The sequence below is a fragment of the Anomaloglossus baeobatrachus genome, chromosome 3 (assembly GCF_048569485.1).
Source record: "Anomaloglossus baeobatrachus isolate aAnoBae1 chromosome 3, aAnoBae1.hap1, whole genome shotgun sequence".
Lineage (NCBI taxonomy): Eukaryota > Metazoa > Chordata > Amphibia > Anura > Aromobatidae > Anomaloglossus > Anomaloglossus baeobatrachus.
Window position 1 is genome coordinate 604,228,145 of NC_134355.1, and position 26,690 is coordinate 604,254,834.

Below are 26,690 nucleotides of genomic sequence, written 5' to 3' on the forward strand. Positions count from 1 at the left end.
CACCAAAATGACACAAGAAAAAAATTCCAGAAACCATTACTCCCCACATTAACTATAGTGTGGGAGGGCGGGAGGGTGGTCACCATCCACTCGATGTACCACTCCCACCCTAACTTTTCCACTAACTCAAAGAACCCCCCCTCACCACCATTTGCTGAAATGACACAAGAAAAAAATTCCAGAAACCATTACCCTTGCTACTCTCCAAAATATTAACTAAAGGGTGGGAGTTGTCTGTTGGTACCACATGCTCTTATGATGGCACCCCCTCCTCCGCTGTATCTATATATACATTCCCACCCCTTCTAACCACCCCCTGGACCTTATAACCCACCCCTTAAACTATTGACCCCAGAAAAGCCCGCTCTGCACTCTACAGGTATATTAACCCTATGTTGCCCTGCAAAGGAGAGTCATGGGTCACTACGTCCATGGCTCTGCTTTGCCTCCATTCTGCCTAAATAGTTTTCCACTGAAAATAAATATACTGTAAATCAATTTATTCTTTTTTCTGACAATATTTTTTGTGCTCTTTGGCTTCATAGAAATGCAAACTTGTCGTTATACTATTCCCCCTTAAACAGGAAAACAGTCTTACGTGACAGATCCTCTTTACGCCAATGAAGGAAGAAAGATACTGTCTAACAAAACCCACAGGCAAAAAAAAAAACTCAGCATGGTCTAATAATTCTACAAATCTGTAGCAGTCACTAAAACGATGTGTGAATAAAAATTCATAAATTCTCAGTCATTTTATTACTCATATCTCATACATCAAAAAGGTAAAATTTTACAGTGCTGAAAAAATGCACGTGAATGTAATCTTAAGAATATTTCTGTGTTACCTTTCTTGCCTTTTACTATGGTCTAAGGAGTAAAATGATAAAATTATATTAGTGGAAGGCGGCTTAATACATCTATAACCTGGACACTGAATGTTACAGACAGCACAAAGGGTAGGTTAAGCGCAAGGTCACCCAGAACGTCAAGGAAGAGGCCAGGCCATTTAGGAATTTCAAAAACAAACATCATTAAATGTTTTTACAGTTTTTTCTTCTCCATTCTCTGTTGAATATGACTTTCCTCGTATATAAAACGCGTTAATTGTTGCATATACTCTTTGGGCAATGTTCACACTGATATACTTAAATTCACTTTTTAATTAGGTGAATTAATTTTTTTCTTACGTTTTTGTTTTGCAGATGAAAATGGTAAACAAATGTTATTCACCATCTGATCAGGTCAGTGACACAAAATATGAAATAAGTATTGATCCCATAATATGTAAATCTCTATACAGTTTTTTTCTTTGTGTGCAGTAAAGTAATAGGTTAATGTACACTTTTATCTAAAAGCACAAGAAATATATGACAGTTTTGTAACAATATAGGGAGATGCTGAATATATGAAAATGTACACATGCAATGTGACATATTTGATTTATTTATTTACATGGCCTTTAGCTGACCAGAATATAGTATATGCCTTAAAGGGTTGTCCCATCTGTGGCATTTAAAGGGAGCCTGTCAGGTCCCATAGTCATTCTGACCTACAAGCAGGGTGATGTGGCCTAGAAACCCTTCCTACCCATCCCTGTGTTGTAATATTGTGTAATATGATTTTATAAAAAAAAACATTGTATTACTTACATGTTCCCTATTTAAATAGAAGAGGGTCTAGTCCCCTGGGCATTGCATAGCCCCGTGGGCGTTTGCATGCTTTCCGTGGTATCACACCCCTGTGGGTGAAAACCACACCAAAATGGCACTAAGGCCTAAGACACACATCCGTGCCGCCGGTACGTGTTTGGCAGTTTTTTCACGTACAAGCGGCACAGAGACACGTGGACCTATGTTTTCATTATTGTTTGGACACACGTAAGTATTTTGGAACGGAATGTGTGTCCGTTTCGTACTTACATGCGTCTGTGATTTTCTCACGCTGATATGTCCACATATTCTCCGGCAGCACGGATGTCACACGGCCCGCACCCGTACCACACGGATATAGTGTGGATGTGGTTCCATGTGACACGCGCCAGAGAACATGTGTCATTAATTTAAAAATAAAGAAACTCATACTCACCTCCACCAGCCCTGCAGATTCTTCCGCTGCAAAATGTTCCTGTCGGCCGCCGCTCGTTATGAGCGTGTAAAGGAGGTAGGCGTGCTGTCACGGGCGCTAATCTCCGCCCCTCCGCTTAGCCGGAAGCAGCGTCAGTGGGGAGTGGGTGGAGCTGGAGCCGAAGATCAGAACCTTGAACAGCAGCGCGGACCACGTGAGTATGCAAATTACCGGTTCTCCGTGTGCTATCATGGATAGCACACGGAGAACACATGTGGACCGCATGTACCCAAGACACGTACTTACCACACGCAACACGCAGGGAAAATACGTGTCTCGTGGCATGTGCATGTTTTTAATGGATGTGTGTTGGAGGCCTAAAACTGTTTTTGTGCATATTCCTGCACCAAATCTACACCTCCTGGCAAAAAATTGCATCACTATCGCATCAAAACTGCATGGTGTTTTGGTGTGTTTTTTTTGCCAGGAGGTGTACATTGTGTACAGTAATATGCTGTAGAAATTTCCCCACCAAATCTGGATCTCTTGGCAAAAAAACGTGATTTTCTACCAGAAGATACAGGTCTATGAATTCAGTGACCTTGCCTGAGGTGAGGTTAACTTACCGAGTCCCCACAGCTTTACTCCCTTTTTTCCTTTTTACTTACATATTTTACAGTCCCTTTACAACATTTTACAACACATCACTTTTGCCTCCTATTGAATTTAATGGGTTCAGCTAGGATAAAGGATCAGATCGGCTAGGATTGACGATCGGATCGTCGATCTCGGCCAGGCTCGGCAATCCTGATGATCCAACCCTTGGCAAGATCGCTCATCTCTAGTCATAATGTTCATCATTTATTTTAATTTTAACTCTTTTGTGACTTCTTTCTATGCATTTTTTTTTATTACAAAACTTTAGACAAATGATTTTATTTAGCAAAGATAATTGCATTCAGATTTTAGAGTCTTCAGCCTCCTGGTTGTTCAAGGACTTAATTTACTTCAGATGCATATTGACTTTATGTTTAGAAATGTAGATGGATAAGTCTTTTGTATCTTCTTTACCTTGCGCAGTGCATCGATAAGATGGTTAAAAGTCAATAGCAATTGTATAACTTAGCAGCCCTTTAGAACCTTGTTAAATTCACAGGTTAATTACATTTGCGCTGGGCCATAAAATGTCACATACTGGATGCAATAAATATGCACTAAGTGGAATGTGATCTGGAGTCCTAAGAACATGCAGAACAGTCGTTCTTTCTTAACATCAGAATTTTTTTTTTAATTGTGCAGGCTCCAGGGGTATATTCATTTTCCAACTAAACAGCATAAATATTTGGTACTTGATCTTATATTGCCTCCTGACTCATTCTGTGTCATTGCTATGCAAATTAAATCTTTTCATTCACACTTGACAATAAATTCCAATTTTAAGGTGCAATTTGATATTATCTGGCGCCTTGATATCTATTACTCATGAGGACACATTTTTTTGTAATGTGATTAAATTCTGCAGTTTGGTATTAAAAGAAGTGATAATAATCGGCCAAAACATAATGTAGATTGAAAAAAAAATATTTTAAAAAAAGGAAGTATTCCCAAAGTACTTTTCATCAAGAAGATAAAAGTGTTGAAGTCCAAAGTTTTGTCTTACATTTCTGCAGTTTTTGTACATTCAAACAAAATATGAACACTCAAAGTTCATCTAAACTATTTTTTTCAATACTATACTTACATGAATTTCATAAGTAATTGTGTGGCGCCCCTGAGGCTTCAGTCACCACAGGGTACTGCAGCTCATTTGAGGAGGAGGTTAAGCACCGGTGTTTCCACATTCCACATTAGATACAGCTTAGGTGCCTTCTCACTGGGGACTGGACTAGGGTAGATAGGGGGGTGCACAAGAAAATAGTAGAACGAAAGGCACTCACCGGCTTAGTTGTGTCAAAAAACCCTTTTATTCCATAGACAGGTTACAAGTGAAGGCACAGGGAAGGGGGTACACAGGGCATGTTGGACGATGGCCGTTTCGCGTCTTTGTTCAACGCTTCCACGGGTCCACATTGGTCCGATGTGCCGTGTGTACCCCCCTCCCCCGTGCCTTCATTTGTAACCAGTCGATGGAATAAAAGGTTGTTTTGACACAACTACTTTGGTGAGTGCCTTTCGTTCTAATATTTTCTTGTTTAGAAAGTGTTTTTTTCTTTCAAATGAGCACCTCGGATATTTTTCCTGCTGCCAGTATTCAACCATATGGATGGATTTGACGGGCATTGACTGGATTAATGAACTACACGGTGTGCTATTAACCGCTGAGTGTGGATAGTGCCCAGTTTTTCCTTCTCTGATTCATTAATAGATAGGGGGGTGGCAATCATGAAGCATGGGACTTTTCCGGTTACTAGGACAACCACCTGGAGGGCGAGCACCACTTGGGGTAGAAGTAGGAGCAGCCTATACACAAGCTTCAGTCAAGTCGGGACTTCAGTTCTGGTGACAAGACAACACTTCTCTTCCTTCACGGGGCCTGAGGCTTGGAGCGGGACACTCTGCTCGGGTTCCTCACTCCTGGAGGGGCAACTCTTAGAAGGGATACTTTTAAAATACCAGTGGCTACCTTTAACTTAACTGGGATTGGTTGGAGCCCACCACGATGGTGACCAGTACCTCCCGGGTAATCTAAAGACAGTGAATAAAATACCTGGAACCGCAGCAGCTGACTCAGCCTTTTGATTGCCGACGCTGTCGCCCCGTGCTCCTCTCATCTGTGGATAGCAGAACCATCTTGGCTGCTACGACCATCCGCCTCGGAGGACAACGACAGCAGTGGCAGCTAATTCCCTGGCCGTGTACTGCAGGTGGCATCATGAGACAATCCTCCTCCTCACCCTCATCCACTATTACCCTCATCCTCTCCACCACCCATCCTCCTCATTCCCTTTTATTGTACACCTCAAGGCCACGAAGCCGGGCAGGGCATGCAGGACCCAACATCACCGACCCGGCGACGAATAACAGTTTAACTCCTGCACCGTGGGTGCGACTACTGAACCCTTGATCAATAAGGGTTTTATCAGTCCCACAAGAGTTAGACAAAAGGAAAATGTAACAGTGGACTTTCACCTGAGTCACTTTACTGACACTTGTGACTTATATGCCTCTGTTCTTGCACCCATTTCCGAAATCTGACAAAGGCTGTGTTTCATTGTTGTACATTTCTTCATAAATTCACTGTGCTTATCATAGCTGTTACGGTTGCTGTGGCTCTGGAGACTATGTCCGGATTTCTTGCTACTGCACATGTGCAAGCGCTGGAGACTAAGTCCTATCTTGGAGCCATTGCACATGTGCGGATGACATCATCGCTGGCACGAGGTCACATGTCTCTGACACCTTCTAAGCTGATTGGCCACTGGTCATGTGCTTGTGACACGTGGTCACATGTCTCTGACACCTTATATGCCGATTGGTCGCTGGTCATGTGCTTGTGACGCTTTGCTCAGTGATAGGCCAGCGTGACGTCATTGCTGTCATTCTGGCAGCGGATTGGCTCTGGTGTCCTCCATCTTGGATGAGACACAGAGTCTATATAAGACCCTGACGCACGCCGCGCGGCGCTCAGTCCTCTTGGTTCATGCAAGAGGGTAGACGCCCTGTGCACGTCCCTCTAGGCATCTCTCTGTTTGTTAGGTGAGCGCTACCGGCAGGGTAGCGTTCTTATACCTTACAGCTTCGGCTTCAGTCCGTATCCTTACCTCTTAGTGGAGCAGACATAGGCAGGTGCCTGAGGCACATGGTCCGGCTGGGCCTTGTGATTCTACTCGTAGGTGGACGTTGCCGCTAGGGTAACGTTCCTTATACTGTGTCTGGCAGTTGTTCGTATCCTCGCACACTAGGGGAGCAAACAGAGGTAGGAGCTTTGTGTGGCTTATGCTGCTGTCCGTCTCTTTTGCACCACTAGAAGAGCGGACCTAGGCAGGTGCCATATCTAGTGGTTCGTGTCCTCGCACACTAGTGGAGCGAACACAGGTAGGAGCTTTGTGCGGCTTACGCTGCTGTCCGTCTCTTTTGCACCACTAGAAGAGCAGACCTAGGCAGGTGCCATATCTAGTGGTTCGTGTCCTCGCACACTAGTGGAGCGAACACAGGTAGGAGCTTTGTGCGGCTTACGTTGCTGTCCGTCTCCTGGCACCACTAGACCTAGGTAGGTGCCATTTCACACTCACTGCTTTTGTCTCTGTGATCTTTAACAGAGACCATTCCACACACCCTCCAAGTAAGGGAGGAATTGCTTTATTTTCTAAATTATATTCCTCTGTGAGTTTAACAGAGGTATTGCACTCTGCACTTGTGCTATTATTTTTTACAGTGGCACACTTATATACCCCTTATCCTCTGCCATACTCTGCAACAGAGTCTTTGCACGGTGGACCCTGACTGTCTGACATTCCTTTAGGTTTTATTATCAGACAGCCCCCCGTAACAATAGCCCTCTCATAGACCCAACCAGTGGTCCATTAATCCCTCACTTGTGTTCATACTCTTTGCTCCTCTTGGAAGGAAAACGTCTTACATCTTTGGTGAATATCATCTTCACAGTTAGGAATAAGCTTTGATGCTTCCCTCTGTGGTGACAAATTCTCACTGTCTTCTTATGTCAGTACTTTCTCATGAAGGCTGGCTGATCTTTCACCTACGAAAAACTAGACTGAATGCCATTTTAGTAGGAGCTTTTTACCTTCATTTTTGTTTACCCCTTTTAAGCCTTGGAGCACTGCAGCATAATATAAAATATTACTCATCCACACTTGCTATCTATCTATGGTGCAGCTGTTTTCCTCTGTTGTGCTACACAGATTTTCTTTATCTCTTTCTGCATCAATAGCATATGTATTATCTTTACTGGCTGGAAAGCAAGAGTTTTTATGTCTCTTTCATGCAACTAGTAGGTGTGGAACAGCGTGATGACTAAAGATGAGCAAACCTATGGAGGCTCGGTTTGCTGGCCGCAAATGAACTAAACCTCTATGTGACCGAACATTGCACGATAAGGTTTGGAAACACTGATTGGCAGTTTCAGTCTTCGCCCACATACAGCCAGCCATAAGCAGACCACTTCCGGGGGAGGGTGGGCTGGCTTTTTCAACCTTTTTTTTTGTGGTACACTACATCCAATCACATTGTTGTTGCCCCCAGCTCGAGTAGTTTAAACTCTACAAGCAACTCGCACAAGGCTGAGCACCAAGTGTATCTGACCACAGCGTTGCTCGCGCAAGTTAAGTTCGCACGTAAAGCATTCAAACTCCAAACCCGAGCCCTGTGTTTTTTAGTTGGTGTTTGGTTTGAAAACAAAACCTCAGTTTTGCTCATCTCTACTGATGACACTAACCCAATGCTTTACTCTGACCAATCCATAGGAGCAACAACTTATTATTACACTTTAAAGTATACAATAAAAAAACATTGCTTTATATTGGCTGCACTATACACTTATCAATCAGTAAAAAGGGACTTGCTGCTTAACACTAGAACTACTGGACTCGTGACACCTATATAGAAATATATAGTGCAAAGTAATCAAAATGACTACCTCAGTAGTTCTAGTGTTAAAGAACACATTGAAGAAGCATTACTTTATATTGGCAGCACTGCAGACTTCATAACTGGTTGCTAGTGACAGTCTACAATAGACATTTTTTTGATCCAAGGAGTATCTCCCAAATATTCATATTTCTGATGCCAACACTTCCTTGAATCATTCAAGTGTGGTTACACTTTTATCATTGATCTTTTGCAATCAACATATATTGAAATGGTATAAAAACGACAAAAAAGAGAAGTCTTTGGATTTGCCTCATATACCATTATATCCCATGGCCCAAAAACCACCAACAACAATGCAAATTGCACATAGAAAAATCTTTAATTGATTGGGTCAAGCATATAATTTTACATGGGATATAAAACATTATAACAGGTAAGGAGGTAAAAAGACACATGAGAGCGAACAAGAAATCCCCATGTGAGGCTGCATGGATCTAGCAGGGTAAACACAAGGGTATATTCCCAGCAGGGCCAGTGTAAGTGCCTTCACAGCAAACAGATTCAATGTGAAAGACAGAGCAGTACTAAGTAAAGAATCATAGGCACATTTACCCAAACACATAGCCCGGCAAGGAATCCACCAAATGTAAAACTCACATGCAGACGCACAGGGGGAGCAGTCCCAATACGTATTTCGTGATGACTTCCTCAGGGGACCGTGGACAAAGGAGGGGAATGGACAAATTTATACACTAGTGTATATCAAATCATTTGCAGCACCTGTCACGGCTGCAGAGCTAAAGCACACTGAGCAGGCGTGGGCGGCTACTCCAGCATCACCTGGGCTAGGGAAAACCCTATGATGACGTCACTTTTACCCAGAAGACGCTTCAGGGAGAGCCGTACACACTGCACATGTGCAGAGCCGCAAACAGGAAGTAAAGCTGCAAATGCCATGTCTACTCCTGGCAGAAGAAAGGGCAAATCGCATTAGGAATCACAGATAATATAGAACACTGTACAGGGACAAGAATATATACAATTACATCATAATAGCATCCAAAAAAGATGTACATGAAAGACATTAACACTGTTTATACAATATCAGATATAACAACATTTTCATCAATAAAACAGAGTCTAATAAAGAATCACATATGGAGGACATGAGCGTATTGTATTCCTTCCCAGATCATGTTCAATGCAGACGGACCACCAGGTTAATGACACAGAAAGATATGCACCAAGGGTACAAAGTAAAAAACTGTAAAGAAAAAGAGACATAAAGGGAGTCCAGTTAAAATTTTTTTTAAAAACCATTATATACAGAGCAGATTCAGTGCAGGGAACCCGCAGCCAAAACCAATTACACCCTATAACGGGAACCACATCAACCGCAGATGAGATCAACTGATTTATAAATAGGAAATAAAGGTCTGCCTCTCATTCAATCCCCGAGGGACCACTGTGTCAAGGAGAAATATCCAGCGACATTCCACCCGTGCCAACGCCTTATGGATGTTACCACCCCTCAGTCCAAGGTGCACACGGTCAATCCCCCTCACCTTAAAACTTGAGGGGTCAGACCCATGATACAACCTAAAATGGCGGGGGATGGTCTTAAGGGAATCAACATCCTCAGATTTCGCTTGTTTGGCAGCGATGATATCTCTAATATGCTCCCTCGTCCGGACCCGTAATTCACGACTAGTGAGTCCGACATATATTAAGTCACAGGCACACGTGGCGTAATAAATTACGCCCGTGCTACTGCAAGAAATATATTGTCGGATCTCAAATGTTTTGGAGCCGTCCGAGGAAGTAAAGGATGTTGCCCTGAGGATGTTCCCATGACGACACGCAATGCATGAGCCACATGGATATGATCCACAGATAGGACGTCCCATCATGAATGGTGGTTTCTTTTGTGCCACATAATGGCTTTGGACCAACATGTCGCGCAGGCTTCGGCCCCGACGTGCCGTCATGAGGGGTCGGTCGGGAAGCATATCTTTCAGCACTGGTTCTGTTTGTAAAACAGACCAGTGTTTAGTTAATATGCCACGGATGTGGTCCCATTGGCGGTTGAATGAGGAAATAAAGCGCACCTTAGATTCAGCAGGCTTCGTCTTGTCAGGATTAAAACGCAAAAGTAGTTGGTCTCTTGAAGCTGCTTTAGCGCGTCTATAGGCCTTTTTAATGGATCTGGCACTGTAGCCCCTCTCCCTGAACCTATCACGCATCTCACTGGCTCGACCCTCAAATGTATCCGTCTCTGAGCAAATCCGTTTAAGGCGGATAAATTGCCCGGTAGGGATCGCATTGATGGTAGATTGTGGATGGCCAGAAGATGCATGTAACAGGGCATTCACAGAGGAGGGTTTCCGATAAATGTCAGTGGTCAGAAGACCCTGATCATTAATGGAAATACCAATATCCAAAAAATCAACCCTAGACGGATCAGCCTGATAGGTGAGATAGATGTTATAGGAGTTGGAGTTCAAGTGGCGCACAAAGCCCTCAAGCTCCAGGGCGGTCCCCCCCCAGATGACAAAGATGTCATCAATGAAGCGGAGCCAGCACTGCACATGGGAGCTAGCCGGCACGCCGTCGCCGAAAACCTCCCTCTCCCAGTAACCCAGGAAGAGGTTTGCGTACGAAGGCGCGCACGCCGCCCCCATCGCAGTGCCGCGCCGCTGGAGGAAGAACCGCTCACCGAAGGTGAAGGCATTGTGCGTCAGTACGAACTCCAACAATTCCAGAATCAGGTGTTGTAATGGTGGTGCCCAGTTACTCATACCCAGGAAATACTCAACTGCCTGCAGGCCATGCTCATGACAGATGTTGGTATATAAGGTCTCAACATCCAGAGTCGCCAGCAAAATCCCACGCTCAACTGTCAGGCCATTAATCCTCCTAAGGACGTCCGAAGTGTCTCTAACATGGGAGGGCAGCGTCTCAACCAGAGGTTGGAGATAAAAATCAATAAATTTGCATACTGCATCGCATAGCCCTCCGATGCCAGAGACAATCGGACGTCCAGGGGGAACCCGAGGGTTTTTATGTATTTTAGGCAAAAGGTAGAACGTGGGCGTTACTGGCATATCTGGAAGGAGACCATCATACATCTTCTTAGTAATGGTACCCGAGGCAAGAGCATTCTCGAGTATGAGAGTCAACTGGGTCAGGAAACCATTAGTTGGATTGGAGGGGAGCATCTGGTAGAAGTCTGTATTTCTCAATTGTTTGTACACCTCACGCTCATACATGGCAGTCTCTTTCTGTGTTTTTTCACAGTCATTTTTCCAAGCAGCATGGACTTTAAAGCCCGTGAATCCGCGTGGCAAACTCAATTAAACCAGGTTTTTGACACAGAGGGCGAAGTGGACAATTCAGCGGATTCAAGAAGTCACAGGGAACTTTGCAGCCAAATCAAAGTATTGTTCAACCGCAGAATGAGACTCTGGTGGAACAAGGCATTTATGCAGCGCTATGTTGATCGGGGGTTAATACCCAGAGGTCTTAGGGTACAGGTCTTTCCCTCATTTAATGTCACGGATGAGACGTTCAAAAGGGACTGGGAGGAAGCAGCTACTGCTTGCTCCAGGTCCTTTATGGGGCTTCTTATTAACAATAATGAGGCCTCTCTCCGTGCCATTGATGAAGAGATTTCTGTTCTACAAGACCGTACCACGAAGGAACTCACCCCCGCTGAGCTATCTAATTTCCACGAGACAATGAATAAGGAATTTGTCAAGTGGGAAAAGGAGTTGGTCTCTAATAAAACAAAAAAATATCAACGTGATGTTACTGATTATAAGAATCAGCAGGTGTATCGGTGGAAAGGGACAACACGTCGGAGGAGAAATTTTGTCGGACTCCCTCATTCCGTGTCAGCCTCCTCCATCTCCTCAGTGGAGGATGAAAGTTCTACATCTCAGGCCTCATCTAGACCTGTAACGAGAGGTTTTTCGGGTAAAAATAGACCCGAGAAAACATCACCAGCCCTTGGAAAATCCACCTTGGGAGCAATTCCAAAGAAGGGCAATTCCAACCAACTGGAGGTGATTAACCTATCTCAGGTCCAATTGACTACTGACCAGATTGAGGTCCTAAAACTAGGTTTAACCTTTGTACCTGATTGTAATTTTGATCTTTTTACAGTCGCTAAGGACCTGAATCTGTTCCTCAGAAAGGTGGTCCTCCATAAAATACATGCTAGAGGACCGAGCCTGAACCCTTGCACCGTCGAGAGGGAGGAGGAGGCTGTGCGGACACTTGAGGAATTGGAGGGACAGGCATCTGGTGAGTTGGATAATATTTTTCCTACACGTTTGTATCCGCGCTCCACCACGTTCCCCCCGTTTTCGCTGTGTCCTCAGGTACAAGTCTTCCATGACTTAGTTATGGGTGACCTGAGATCCCTCTCTAAGAGAACAAATAATAATAACCTTGCTGTTAAACATCAGCGAGCCCTCGAGGAACTGAGGAAACTAGAGGGAGTAATCATTAAACCAGCGGACAAGGGGGGTAACGTGGTGGTTTGGCCTTCTGCCATGTATGAGCGTGAGGTGTACAAACAATTGAGAAATACAGACTTCTACCAGATGCTCCCCTCCAATCCAACTAATGGTTTCCTGACCCAGTTGACTCTCATACTCGAGAATGCTCTTGCCTCGGGTACCATTACTAAGAAGATGTATGATGGTCTCCTTCCAGATATGCCAGTAACGCCCACGTTCTACCTTTTGCCTAAAATACATAAAAACCCTCGGGTTCCCCCTGGACGTCCGATTGTCTCTGGCATCGGAGGGCTATGCGATGCAGTATGCAAATTTATTGATTTTTATCTCCAACCTCTGGTTGAGACGCTGCCCTCCCATGTTAGAGACACTTCGGACGTCCTTAGGAGGATTAATGGCCTGACAGTTGAGCGTGGGATTTTGCTGGCGACTCTGGATGTTGAGACCTTATATACCAACATCTGTCATGAGCATGGCCTGCAGGCAGTTGAGTATTTCCTGGGTATGAGTAACTGGGCACCACCATTACAACACCTGATTCTGGAATTGTTGGAGTTCGTACTGACGCACAATGCCTTCACCTTCGGTGAGCGGTTCTTCCTCCAGCGGCGCGGCACTGCGATGGGGGCGGCGTGCGCGCCTTCGTACGCAAACCTCTTCCTGGGTTACTGGGAGAGGGAGGTTTTCGGCGACGGCGTGCCGGCTAGCTCCCATGTGCAGTGCTGGCTCCGCTTCATTGATGACATCTTTGTCATCTGGGGGGGGACCGCCCTGGAGCTTGAGGGCTTTGTGCGCCACTTGAACTCCAACTCCTATAACATCTATCTCACCTATCAGGCTGATCCGTCTAGGGTTGATTTTTTGGATATTGGTATTTCCATTAATGATCAGGGTCTTCTGACCACTGACATTTATCGGAAACCCTCCTCTGTGAATGCCCTGTTACATGCATCTTCTGGCCATCCACAATCTACCATCAATGCGATCCCTACCGGGCAATTTATCCGCCTTAAACGGATTTGCTCAGAGACGGATACATTTGAGGGTCGAGCCAGTGAGATGCGTGATAGGTTCAGGGAGAGGGGCTACAGTGCCAGATCCATTAAAAAGGCCTATAGACGCGCTAAAGCAGCTTCAAGAGACCAACTACTTTTGCGTTTTAATCCTGACAAGACGAAGCCTGCTGAATCTAAGGTGCGCTTTATTTCCTCATTCAACCGCCAATGGGACCACATCCGTGGCATATTAACTAAACACTGGTCTGTTTTACAAACAGAACCAGTGCTGAAAGATATGCTTCCCGACCGACCCCTCATGACGGCATGTCGGGGCCGAAGCCTGCGCGACATGTTGGTCCAAAGCCATTATGTGGCACAAAAGAAACCACCATTCATGATGGGACGTCCTATCTGTGGATCATATCCATGTGGCTCATGCATTGCGTGTCGTCATGGGAACATCCTCAGGGCAACATCCTTTACTTCCTCGGACGGCTCCAAAACATTTGAGATCCGACAATATATTTCTTGCAGTAGCACGGGCGTAATTTATTACGCCACGTGTGCCTGTGACTTAATATATGTCGGACTCACTAGTCGTGAATTACGGGTCCGGACGAGGGAGCATATTAGAGATATCATCGCTGCCAAACAAGCGAAATCTGAGGATGTTGATTCCCTTAAGACCATCCCCCGCCATTTTAGGTTGTATCATGGGTCTGACCCCTCAAGTTTTAAGGTGAGGGGGATTGACCGTGTGCACCTTGGACTGAGGGGTGGTAACATCCATAAGGCGTTGGCACGGGTGGAATGTCGCTGGATATTTCTCCTTGACACAGTGGTCCCTCGGGGATTGAATGAGAGGCAGACCTTTATTTCCTATTTATAAATCAGTTGATCTCATCTGCGGTTGATGTGGTTCCCGTTATAGGGTGTAATTGGTTTTGGCTGCGGGTTCCCTGCACTGAATCTGCTCTGTATATAATGGTTTTTAAAAAATTTTTTAACTGGACTCCCTTTATGTCTCTTTTTCTTTACAGTTTTTTACTTTGTACCCTTGGTGCATATCTTTCTGTGTCATTAACCTGGTGGTCCGTCTGCATTGAACATGATCTGGGAAGGAATACAATACGCTCATGTCCTCCATATGTGATTCTTTATTAGACTCTGTTTTATTGATGAAAATGTTGTTATATCTGATATTGTATAAACAGTGTTAATGTCTTTCATGTACATCTTTTTTGGATGCTATTATGATGTAATTGTATATATTCTTGTCCCTGTACAGTGTTCTATATTATCTGTGATTCCTAATGCGATTTGCCCTTTCTTCTGCCAGGAGTAGACATGGCATTTGCAGCTTTACTTCCTGTTTGCGGCTCTGCACATGTGCAGTGTGTACGGCTCTCCCTGAAGCGTCTTCTGGGTAAAAGTGACGTCATCATAGGGTTTTCCCTAGCCCAGGTGATGCTGGAGTAGCCGCCCACACCTGCTCAGTGTGCTTTAGCTCTGCAGCCGTGACAGGTGCTGCAAATGATTTGATATACACTAGTGTATAAATTTGTCCATTCCCCTCCTTTGTCCACGGTCCCCTGAGGAAGTCATCACGAAATACGTATTGGGACTGCTCCCCCTGTGCGTCTGCATGTGAGTTTTACATTTGGTGGATTCCTTGCCGGGCTATGTGTTTGGGTAAATGTGCCTATGATTCTTTACTTAGTACTGCTCTGTCTTTCACATTGAATCTGTTTGCTGTGAAGGCACTTACACTGGCCCTGCTGGGAATATACCCTTGTGTTTACCCTGCTAGATCCATGCAGCCTCACATGGGGATTTCTTGTTCGCTCTCATGTGTCTTTTTACCTCCTTACCTGTTATAATGTTTTATATCCCATGTAAAATTATATGCTTGACCCAATCAATTAAAGATTTTTCTATGTGCAATTTGCATTGTTGTTGGTGGTTTTTGGGCCATGGGATATAATGGTATATGAGGCAAATCCAAAGACTTCTCTTTTTTGTCGTTTTTATATGTTCCTGAAGTTGTTGCCTTTCACTTCATTGAAGTCTGTTGTGACTGTCTTGGGTGTTGTTAAATATATTGAAATGGCAATAGTTACGGTAGTTGTTAACACTGCGAGATTAGGACATGTCTATAGTATTGAAACATCTATTTTAAAAGACTATCAATGATCCTGGATACATTTATTGACAGAGTTGAAATTTGCAATCACAAAATTAATGAGTCTGACCCTGCAACAACTGTGTAAAGCTCCTTCACCTATTGTATGGAAGAGTACTTTAAAGAAGACTACTGTTGTAGAAATAAGTAAGACACGGCTACACATTGATTTAAAAAGCATCTGTAGGATCAACTCTCCTAAGCTATCTGCATGGGTCGGTGGATCATAGAAAGTTGAAAAAAATGATACCTTGATATCCGAGATTCAATGGTTACTGAGAAATCTACATTTTTCTTAATATGTAAATGAGCTGATACGATCTATGAGTTGCACACAAATCTCCCTTAAGGCTACTTTACACACTGTGATATCGGTCCCGATATCGCTAGTGTGGGTACCCGCCCCCATCTGTTGCGCGACACGGGCAAATCGCTGCCCGTGCCGCACAACATCGCCCAGAGCCGTCACACATACATACCTGTCCGGCGACGTCGCTGTGACGGGCGAACCGCCTCCTTTCTAAGGGGGCGGTCCGTGCGGCGTCACAGCGACGTCACTGAACCGCCGCCCAATAGCAGCGGAGGGGCGGAGCTGAGCGGGACGTAACATCCCGCCCACCTCCTTCCTCCCTCATAGCGGCCGGGAGGCAGGTAAGGGGAGCTTCCTCGTTCCTGCGGCGTCACACGCAGCGATGTGTGCTGCCGCAGGAACGAGGAACAACCTCGTTACTGCTGCAGTAACGAGATTTGAGAATGGACCCCCATGTCGCCGATTAGCGATTTTATAAAAAAGCAAAAAAGAAAATATCATTACTTACAGCAAGATGGAATTGCAGCTGTATATGGCTCAGGCCAAAAGACTACTACCACTCCAGCAGGATACAGCTAAACCCCCACTAGGTGGATGCAACACAGGTGCAGGTGGAGCCATTCACACGCACTTCCAAATATGGAGGAGGTGATGGCTGGATGGTAAAACTGCACACTGGTGGCTTGCATAGAGCACTGTTCACACTAGCAGACGCACAGTCACAAACCCGCAGCCTATTAGGTGACGCCCATACTATTAGATCAGGCGGGCTGCCAAGCCGTACCCCCACTGCACGCTACGTAGGGACAGAAACTCTGATAGCAAGGCCTAACAAAAAGGGGCCTGGCTGTATCCTGTACAAAAACGTTTGAGGTTTTTTGTTAGCGTTATGGCCATAAGACGTAAGCCTACAACCCTCGTCACGGGAACCTCATGCTTGTAGGTCCCTACACTACATATAATATAAAAAAGCAAAAAAGAAAATATCATTACTTACAGCAAGATGGAATTGCAGCTGTATATGGCTCAGGCCAAAAGACTACTACCACTCCAGCAGGATACAGCTAAACCCCCACTAGGTGGAGGCAACACAGGTGCAGGTGGAGCCATTCACACGCACTTCCAAATATGGAGGAGGTGATGACTGGATGGTAAAACTGCACACTGGTGGCTTGCATAGAGCACTGTTCACACTAGCAGACGCACAGTCACAAACCCGCAGCCTATTAGGTGACGCCCATACTATTAGATCAGGCGGGCTGCCAAGCCGTACCCCCACTGCACGCTACGTAGGGACAGAAACTCTGATAGCAAGGCCTAACAAAAAGGGGCCTGGCTGTATCCTGTACAAAAACGTTTGAGGTTTTTTGTTAGCGTTATGGCCATAAGACGTAAGCCTACAACCCTCGTCACGGGAACCTCATGCTTGTAGGTCCCTACACTACATATAATATAAAAAAGCAAAAAAGAAAATATCATTACTTACAGCAAGATGGAATTGCAGCTGTATATGGCTCAGGCCAAAAGACTACTACCACTCCAGCAGGATACAGCTAAACCCCCACTAGGTGGAGGCAACACAGGTGCAGGTGGAGCCATTCACACGCACTTCCAAATATGGAGGAGGTGATGGCTGGATGGTAAAACTGCACACTGGTGGCTTGCATAGAGCACTGTTCACACTAGCAGACGCACAGTCACAAACCCGCAGCCTATTAGGTGACGCCCATACTATTAGATCAGGCGGGCTGCCAAGCCGTACCCCCACTGCACGCTACGTAGGGACAGAAACTCTGATAGCAAGGCCTATGCAAAATCGCTTATCGGTGTCACACGCAACGGCATCGCTAATGCGGCCGGATGTGCGTCACGAATTCCGTGACCCCAACGACTCTGCATTAGCGATGTCGCAGCGTGTAAAGCCCGCTTTAGAATTTGCCTCCAGAGCTTATTTTATATTAAAGTCAGAGTTACCAATGTGAGACATGTAGATCAGGAGAGCAGACTGTCAGTCATTACATGTCTCACACTGGTCATTACCCTTGTTATTTAAAATAAGCTCTGATGGCAGATCAAGGGGAGATCCATTTTTGACTCATAGATTTTAACAGCTCATTTATATATTAAGACAAATGTGGATTACTCTAAAATAAGACATCTAATCACAGATATCAAAGTATCATTTTATTCAACTTTCTATGACCTACATGTCCATAGACAGCTAACCAGGGTTGATCTTACTGAAATATTTGATTTAAATACAAAGCATTGTGTATATGTATTGTAGTCCCTCTATTTATTTTCTTTCCAAATGATGTGGCCAGCAGCATGCTTCATCTGTTAGAAGCAATTCATCTGATAAGTGTGGTTCCCAAAGATAGAAGTGGGTATAAATGAAAAATTAAAGCTAGTTTCTTAACTCCTTCAGATCAAAGCCTGTTTACATTTTCTTGACCAGGTAATTTTTTTCAATTCTGACCAATGGCACTTTATATGGTAATAACTCTGGAATGCTTTAACAGATCCCAGTGACTCTAAGAATTTTTTTCATGACATACTGTACTTCATGGTTAAACAATGGAAAAATGGAAAAAAAACCCCATCAGTGGCCACAGTTTGAAAAGTAAGAAAAGTAAAGCCCTCAAGGATTTTATCTAGATTTTTGGTAACCACCTTACACCCCATATAAAAAGTCATATTTTTCCCACAAATATGTTGTTTTGCATTTTTGCAAGGGTAACAGGAGAAAATGCGCTATACAATTTGTTGTGAAATCTCTCCTGAGTACGCTGATTCACCATATGTGGTGTAAAACTACTGTTTGTGTGCATGGCTGGGATCGGAAGGAAAGACGTACCATGTGACTTTTGGAACACAAAATTGACTGGAAAAGTTTTTGGATGCAATTTGGAGATTCCCTGATGTGACTAAACAGTGGAAACCCTCACAAATAATCCAATTTTTGAAACTTTACCCCTCAAAGAACTTGATAGATGTGTAGTGAGCATCTTGATCCCCGAGTGCTTCACAGAATTTTATAACATTGAGCCATGAAAATAAAAAAAAAAATTCCTCACAAAATTGTTGTTTTAGTCCCGATTTTTTTTTTTCTCACCAAAGTAATAAGAGAAAATGCACCATAGAATTTGTTTTGCAATTTGTACTGAAAACAGTAATACCCGATATATGGTTTGCGTGCACGACAGTGATCGGAGGGGAAGAAGCACCATTTAACATTTGGATCATAAAAATGCTTGGAAAAGTTAGCAGATGTCATGTCATGTTTGGAGAACCCCTGATGTATCTAAATAGTGGAAACCCCCACAAGTAACACCATTTTGGAAACTAGGTCACTCAAGGAACTACCTACATATGTGGTGAGCACCTTAAACACCCAGGTGCTTCACATAAGTTTATAATGTTGAGCCGTGAAAATAAAAAAAACACGTTTTTCTCACAAGTTGTTTTAACCCCTATTTTTTATTTTCACAAGGGTAACAGGAGAAGATGCACTATGCAATTTGTTGTGTAAATTCTTCTGAGTACGTTGAGATACCATACAGTGAGGAAAATAAGTATATAATAAACTACCGATTTTGCAAATTTTCCCACATATAAAAAATAGAGAGGTTTGTAATTTTATCGTAGGTACACTTCAACTGTGACAGACAATAAAATATTACAATACAGTAAATCACAATGTATGATTTTGAAATAATTAATTTGCATTTTGTTGCATGAAATAAGCATTTAGTACAATAGAAAACCAGAACTTAATATTTGGTACAGAAACCTTTGTTTGCAATTACAGAGGTCAGCCGTTCCCTGTAGTTCTTGACCGAGTTTGCACACACTGCAACAGAGATATTGTCCCACTGCGCAATACAGATCTTCTGCATATACTTCAGGTTTTGGGGCTGTTGATGGGCATTAAGTTTGAGCTCCCTCCAAAGATTTTATATTGGGTTCAGGTCTGGACACTGGCTTGGCCATTCCACTCTAAACCCGCCAGACCAATCCACGGGTCTGCTCATCTCTATTTAAGATTTAACTACTAGATTTATTACTTAAGCCATAGTTTCTACTTATGAATTTGAGCATAAACAATTTTTCAAAAGGATAGAAAATATAGTTATTAGGGAATTAATTAAAGTCTGGTACTAGAGAGGAGTAGATCAATCTATGTAGGATGGAGTTTGTCTAGTTTCCTGAAATTTGTGGTTTCACACAAATTCCAACCGTACTCAAATTCAATATGCGGTTTGCAAAAGAAAACTTTCCTGATACTATTTCCCACACTGCTGAAGCATCAGAGAGCATGCCAACATTTTGTATTGCTGCATAGCCTAACCATATTGCCCTGCAGCTATGTCATCTTCATACCTAGTACAGTGGTGGTCAGTACTGGAGCCATCACAGATCAGCGGTTCCCAGAGAAGCATAGTTTGTAAGGCAAAGTCATTTTCCATCTTCAGAGTCACTGGGACTTGGACTTTATATATTTCTACAACATTTACTCACTACACTAATATTCACTTGTTAACTGTTTGTGAAGAAAGGATGAGAATGTAACTGGTAGTGTTTGGTACAGGATCATTATTAGGGAATCACTCCAGCAGTTTTTTTTCTATTTTCAGCTTCTCTCCTGTAGAGTGTCAGCTCTTAAGGTCAGCTGGTTCCTCTCTCTTCTGTAGAGATAGTGGCAAACATATCATTAGTGTAATCTTTGCAGCCACACAAATGCCCAAATGTTAATGTTCATATAATATTAATATTCGTGGGAGTAATGAATAGTGCCAAACTTGTTCGCTCATTACTATTCATATATTGTTCCAGCACAGTGGCCTGTCTGTGTCCACCAGTTTAAGCTTCTATGCTAAGCGGAGCCCTCTCTCTCTCCTATAGAGTGTAATCCCTTATAGTCAGAAGCTTCTTCCTCCGCCACGTGTTTTCCGAGTTATTACAAGCTTTCCAGTATTGTAATCCACCCAAATGTGTTCACCGCAAATCAAATTTCTGAAAAATCTCACTGATTTGGAAAATTCACTTTTCAAAAGATCTTCTCATCTCTAGCTTGTACTGTAGCTTAAATAGTAAAGTGAATGGGCTGAGTGGGACTGAGCTGTAGATTAGATGCATCTTTAGCTGTATAGACAGTACTGTCAGGTATTTTCCAAGGTATGGGAAAAGGGGAGGGGAAAGATCACCAGGTTCTCTGCAAACCCCACCGATGCAAGGGCGTGGCTGGCCACCACATGTAAGCAGGAAGGAAGGAAAATCCAGCATCAGGTTCTTTCGTAAAAGTGGTATCCAAATTTATTCAGAAAGTCATACGTGCAAAAAATTTTAAAACATAAGTTCCATGATCTGGGCCAACACAGGGCCCATGCCATATGGGTTTCGGATTGCTCCTTAGTCATAGGCATACAGAAATGGACAAAAAACCACACATTTATAACACATCACATCCTGCACATATGAATGAACAATCAGTTAATTGGTTGGTGATAATACATACTTTTAACCCTTACCTGTCATGGAATAGAGATAAAAAGAAAAAAAGAGAAAAAGGAGCCAGCACAATCTGAAAATGGCATGCATCATGTAAAAAGTGCAAATTAACAGATTTATGCCAACTGTACTATAATAAAAAAATGAGATTTTTAGCAAATAATTGATCAATTCTTTGAGCCACCCCTGCCAATTTCAATAGGGGGGTCCTACTCTATATTATGTATTTCATGTGCCATGCGGGCTCCTAGATAAAATTAAAAGCAGAACCATAATGGAGCACACTTACCTGTAACCTGTATATAACCGCTTCTATGTTGCAAAAGATTCAATTGTGGATAAGGAGCAGCCCAGGTCCCAGCATGTGGAGCAAGCTCTACACATACCAGGACTATATCAGAACTGACCCTCCCAGTGCCAGACAGCAACCATTGATAAAGGCGAACCAGATCCAAGTATGATGCTTAATCAGCATTGCCTGTGGAAAGGGGTGAGGCAACTGAATGTGAACAGCCACCAACAGGAGGAATACATTGCAAACCAAGATTAGGCATGCATAGCATGGTGGTGGTCAGCCACCAGAAAAATGGAGCATAACTACAGCCATAACAGAGAAAAAAGAGTCAGCATGATCTGAAAATGGCATGCATCATATAAAAAGTGCAAATTCACAGATTTATTCCAACTGTACTATAATAAAAAAAATGAGATTTTAGCAAATAATTGATCAATTCTTTGAGCCACCCCTGCCACGTCATGGCAAATCTCAATAGGGGGGTCCTACTCTATATTATGTATTTCATGTGCCATGTGGCCTCCAAGATAAAATTAAAAGCAGAACCATATAAGTGCAACACTTACCTGTAACCTATATATAACCTCTTACATGATGCAAAAAGAGGCAATTGTGGATAAAGGCCAGCCCAGGTCCCAGTATGTGGAGCAAGCTCTACACATACCAGGACTGTCATAGAATAGAAAGATTCTCAGCTGGACTAAGCTGTGAATTAGATGCATCTTTAGTTTTATAGACAGTACTGTCAGGTATTGCGGTGAATGCTCCATGACACTCTAGTGATGGCTATTACCCTTCTATTCTGCTAATCAGTAGGAATCCCACAGATGGAACTTCCATACCAACGTGTCATCGCAACTTCAGATCCTTCTTAGTGTCACTGTATTATTTACCACTAGGCCAATCTTACTGCCATAAGATAGTGATTGTCTATATATAATGTCCCTGATCAGTGATTTAAAAATATTCAGAGATCTGACAGCTTGCGCTAAGTAGATGCTGTGCAACAGGAAAACACCTGGACGCTTATGAGAACTCCAATACAGAATACTGAACACATGGGTAGGAAGCTGACAATCACACCATCTAGAAGGTACAGTGATAAAAATGTATTTATTCATATCAGAGCACAGTGAATATAGAGTGAATGGTATTAGAAGAAATGTAATGTTATGCAGCGAATGACAATTTGGAGACAGTTTTGACATGCATCACAACAAGTTAAATAGGAAAGTAATAACTGTGAAGTCTATTTAGGGATCCTATAATGTGCACGGAACATTGGTCGCTTTAATATTTGGCGTCTGAAATAATATTTAGGAGAAGAGAAGGAGCTTTAAATAACTTTTGAGTCTATCGATGTGAGAAGAAGAAAGCTTTTAAGAAGTGATAAAAGCCTCGCCGCGAAACATTCTCGTGGTTTATCTTTGATAAATAATTTCACTGAATCTTCACAAATCAAATTGTGATATATCCACACCACATTAGTCTAGATAGAATTTGTGCACTTCAAGCACTTACATCTCATCTAATGCATTTTTTATTAGATTTAGCCGGACGTGTGAAAAATTCTCACGGTAAAAAAAAATATAAAATCTGATACAAAAAAAGAATTGAATACATTTTACAAACCTTCATCTTTGTCGGTGTTTTATAAATTGGATGTAATACTATCGAAAGCCAAATTTAGCACTAATGGAATCAATATACATTTCCCCAAATTAAATTTAACCTCTCAAGAAAGCAATTTTTATTTTTTTCCTTTTTGTTTAATCCTCCCTTTTATTCCCCTAAGAGCCATAGTTTTTTTATTTTTCCATTGAAACAGCCATCATCATATAGTTTTGAATCTTGCCATTTATTAGACCATATAACGTATTAAAAAATGTTTTTCAGTTTCGTTTTTACAGCCTTCATTCTGAAGTGCGGCGATACTAAACTTATACAGTTTTATTATTTTAGGTTAAACATTTTTTTTACCTTTACAAAAAAATTGAGTTTGTGTTACCATTTTCCGAGATACGTCACATTGTACTTTTTCCGTTAATGAAACTGTATGAGAACACATTTTTGGTGTGGCAAGTTGACATTTTTATTGGTAACATTTTGGTGTCCATAACACATTTTGATCATTTTCTATTGAATATTTTAAAGAGAAGTGCCGTAAACGAAAAAAAAAAACAATTCTGGTCTTTCAATTTCAATTTTAAAGCGTTTATGTTATGGATTAATACATATTGTGATCTGTCAGATTAAATTAAGAATATGGCAATATCAAATATACCTTTTTTTTAATTTCTTCAATGCGGTTATGTACGGTAAATATTATTTTTTTAAACCTTTTAAAATATTTTTTAAAACTTTTTTTAACAATCACTTTATTCTTTAGTCTCCCTAGGGGACTTAAACCTGTGATCATTTAATCGATTCTACTAAATATAGAAATTACACAATATTGCAGTATATGTTAAAAATCATGATCTCCTATGAAGTCAAGTCTGTGGCTGGCATTCACATAGGCATCTGTGATGGTTCCAATGGGACCGTCGATAGGCACCAAGCTACAAATATATCAAAAAGACTGACCTCCACATCCAACAGGTGTGAAAAGGTGCTAGCTGTAAAGAAATGATAACTACAAAAATACATACAGCTGCAATCTAAAGTGCTAACATTGAATAAGGGAACTCTGGTATTGCTATTTCATTACTGCTATAGAAATATTTGGAAATATATACCGTATTTTTCGGACCATAAGACGCACTTTTTTTCCCCCAAATGTTGGGGGAAAGTGGGGGGTGCGTCTAATGGTCTGAATGTAAGGCATGGCTGCGGGGAATGAGGGTGCTGCGGTGGAGTGGGTCATCGGGGGCACGAGCAGGCAGAAGCAGCGCCTGCCGTGACCACGTGGGCCCGCTCATTACATATGCACGCCCATCCTCCCGCCCATCTCTCAGCGCTGACAGCAGGTGATGAGCGGGGACGCGCGCGAAGTAAACAGCCAGCCGTGATCACCCCTGGCAACTACAGCCAGGAGTGATCATGTGCGGCTGTATTCACTGCTCCCCGCGCATCATCTTCAGCGCGGGGTGCAGTGAATCAGTGCACATTACTCACCGTTCCCCGCAGCACCGCGATGTCCTCCTGATTGCCGGCCGCGCTGTGTAGAGACTAACGGGGCTCACAGCGATGACGTCATCGCTGTGCGCACGTGTCCACACAGCATCGCCGGCACAGACAGAAGGAGATCGCGGTGCAGCAGGGAGCGTGGCCGGCTCCACACAGCGCTGCCGGCACAGACGGAGGAGGAGCAACGCTGCGTGGAGTGAGGAAAGGTGAATATAAATGTTTATTTTATTTTTTTTATGTGTGTTCCGCAGGATGATTATTATTATTATTATTTATTATTATAGCGCCATTTATTCCATGGCGCTTTACAAGTGAAAGAGGGTATACGTACAACAATCATTAACAGTACAAGACAGACTGGTATAGGAGGAGAGAGGACCCTGCCCGCGAGGGCTCACAGTCTACAGGGAATGGGTGATGGTACAATAGGTGAGGACAGAGCTGGTTGCGCAGTGGTCTACTGGGCTGAAGGCTATTGTAGGTTGTAGGCTTGTTGGAAGAGGTGGGTCTTGAGGTTCCTCTTGAAGCTTTCCACGGTCGTGGAGAGTCTGATGTGCTGAGGTAGAGCGTTCCAGAGTATGGGGGATGCACGGGAGAAATCTTGTACACGATTGTGGGAAGAGGAGATAAGAGAGGAGCAGAGAAGGAGATCTTGTGAGGATCTAAGGTTGCGTGTAGGTAGGTACCGGGAGACTAGGTCACAGATGTAGGGAGGAGACAGGTTGTGCATGGCTTTGTATGTCATGGTTAATGTTTTGAACTGGAGTCGTTGGGCGATGGGAAGCCAGTGAAGGGATTGGCAGAGTGGCGAGGCTGGGGAGTAGCGAGGGGAGAGGTGGATTAAGCGGGCTGCAGAGTTTAGGATAGATTGGAGGGGTGCAAGAGTGTTGGAAGGGAGGCCAGAGAGCAGGAGGTTGCAGTAGTCGAGGCGGGAGATGATGAGGGCATGCACTAATGTTTTTGCAGATTCTTGGTTAAGAAAAGCACGGATCCGGGAGATATTTTTGAGTTGTAATCGGCATGAGGTGAAGAGGGCTTGGATGTGTGGGCAAATATGAGCAGGATGATGGGGCAAATATGAGCAGGATGATGGGGCAAATGTGAGCAGGATGATGGGGCACATGTGAGCAGGATGATGGGGCACATGTGAGCAGGATGATGGGGCACATGTGAGCAGGATGATGGGGCACATGTGAGCAGGATGATGGGGCACATATGAGCAGGATGATGGGGCACATGTGAGCAGGATGATGGGGCACATGTGAGCAGGATGATGGGGCACATGTGAGCAGGATGATGGGGCACATGTGAGCAGGATGATGGGGCACATGTGAGCAGGATGATGGGGCACATGTGAGCAGGATGATGGGGCACATGTGAGCAGGATGATGGGGCACATGTGAGCAGGATGATGGGGCACATATGAGCAGGATGATGAGGCACATGTGAGCAGGATGATGGGGCACATGTGAGCAGGATGATGGGGCACATGTGAGCAGGATGATGGGGCACATATGAGCAGGATGATGGGGCACATATGAGCAGGATGATGGGGCACATATGAGCAGGATGATGGGGCACATATAAGCAGGATGATGGGGCACATGTGAGCAGGATGATGGGGCAAATGTGAGCAGGATAATGGGGCACATAAGCAGGATAATGGGGCACATATGAGCAGGATGATGGGGCACATATGAGCAGGATGATGGGGCACATATAGCAGGATGATGGGGCACATATGAGCAGGATGATGGGGCACATATAAGCAGGATGATGGGGCACATGTGAGCAGGATGATGGGGCAAATGTGAGCAGGATAATGGGGCACATAAGCAGGATAATGGGGCACATATGAGCAGGATGATGGGGCACATATGAGCAGGATGATGGGGGACATATAGCAGGATGATGGGGGACATATAGCAGGATGATGGGGGACATATAGCAGGATGATGGGGGACATATAGCAGGATGATGGGGGACCTATAGCAGGATGAGAGACCTATAGCAGGATGAGGCACATATAGCAGGATGAGGGACACACACACACACACATACATACATACATACACACACTATATATATATATATATATATATATATATATATATATATATAAAAAATA

General features: G+C 43.5%; 1 protein-coding gene across 2 annotated transcripts in view; it reads left to right on the top strand.

The window, feature by feature from the left end:
• The window catches only part of SNTG2 (syntrophin gamma 2), an 873,134-nt gene that overhangs the window by 584,578 nt on the left and 261,866 nt on the right, over positions 1 to 26,690 (top strand). For both annotated transcript variants that reach the window (XM_075341061.1, XM_075341060.1), the window contains exon 11: positions 1,203 to 1,241. In XM_075341061.1, the coding sequence (XP_075197176.1) occupies positions 1,203 to 1,241 (39 nt within the window). The remainder of the gene's footprint in view (positions 1 to 1,202; positions 1,242 to 26,690) is intronic.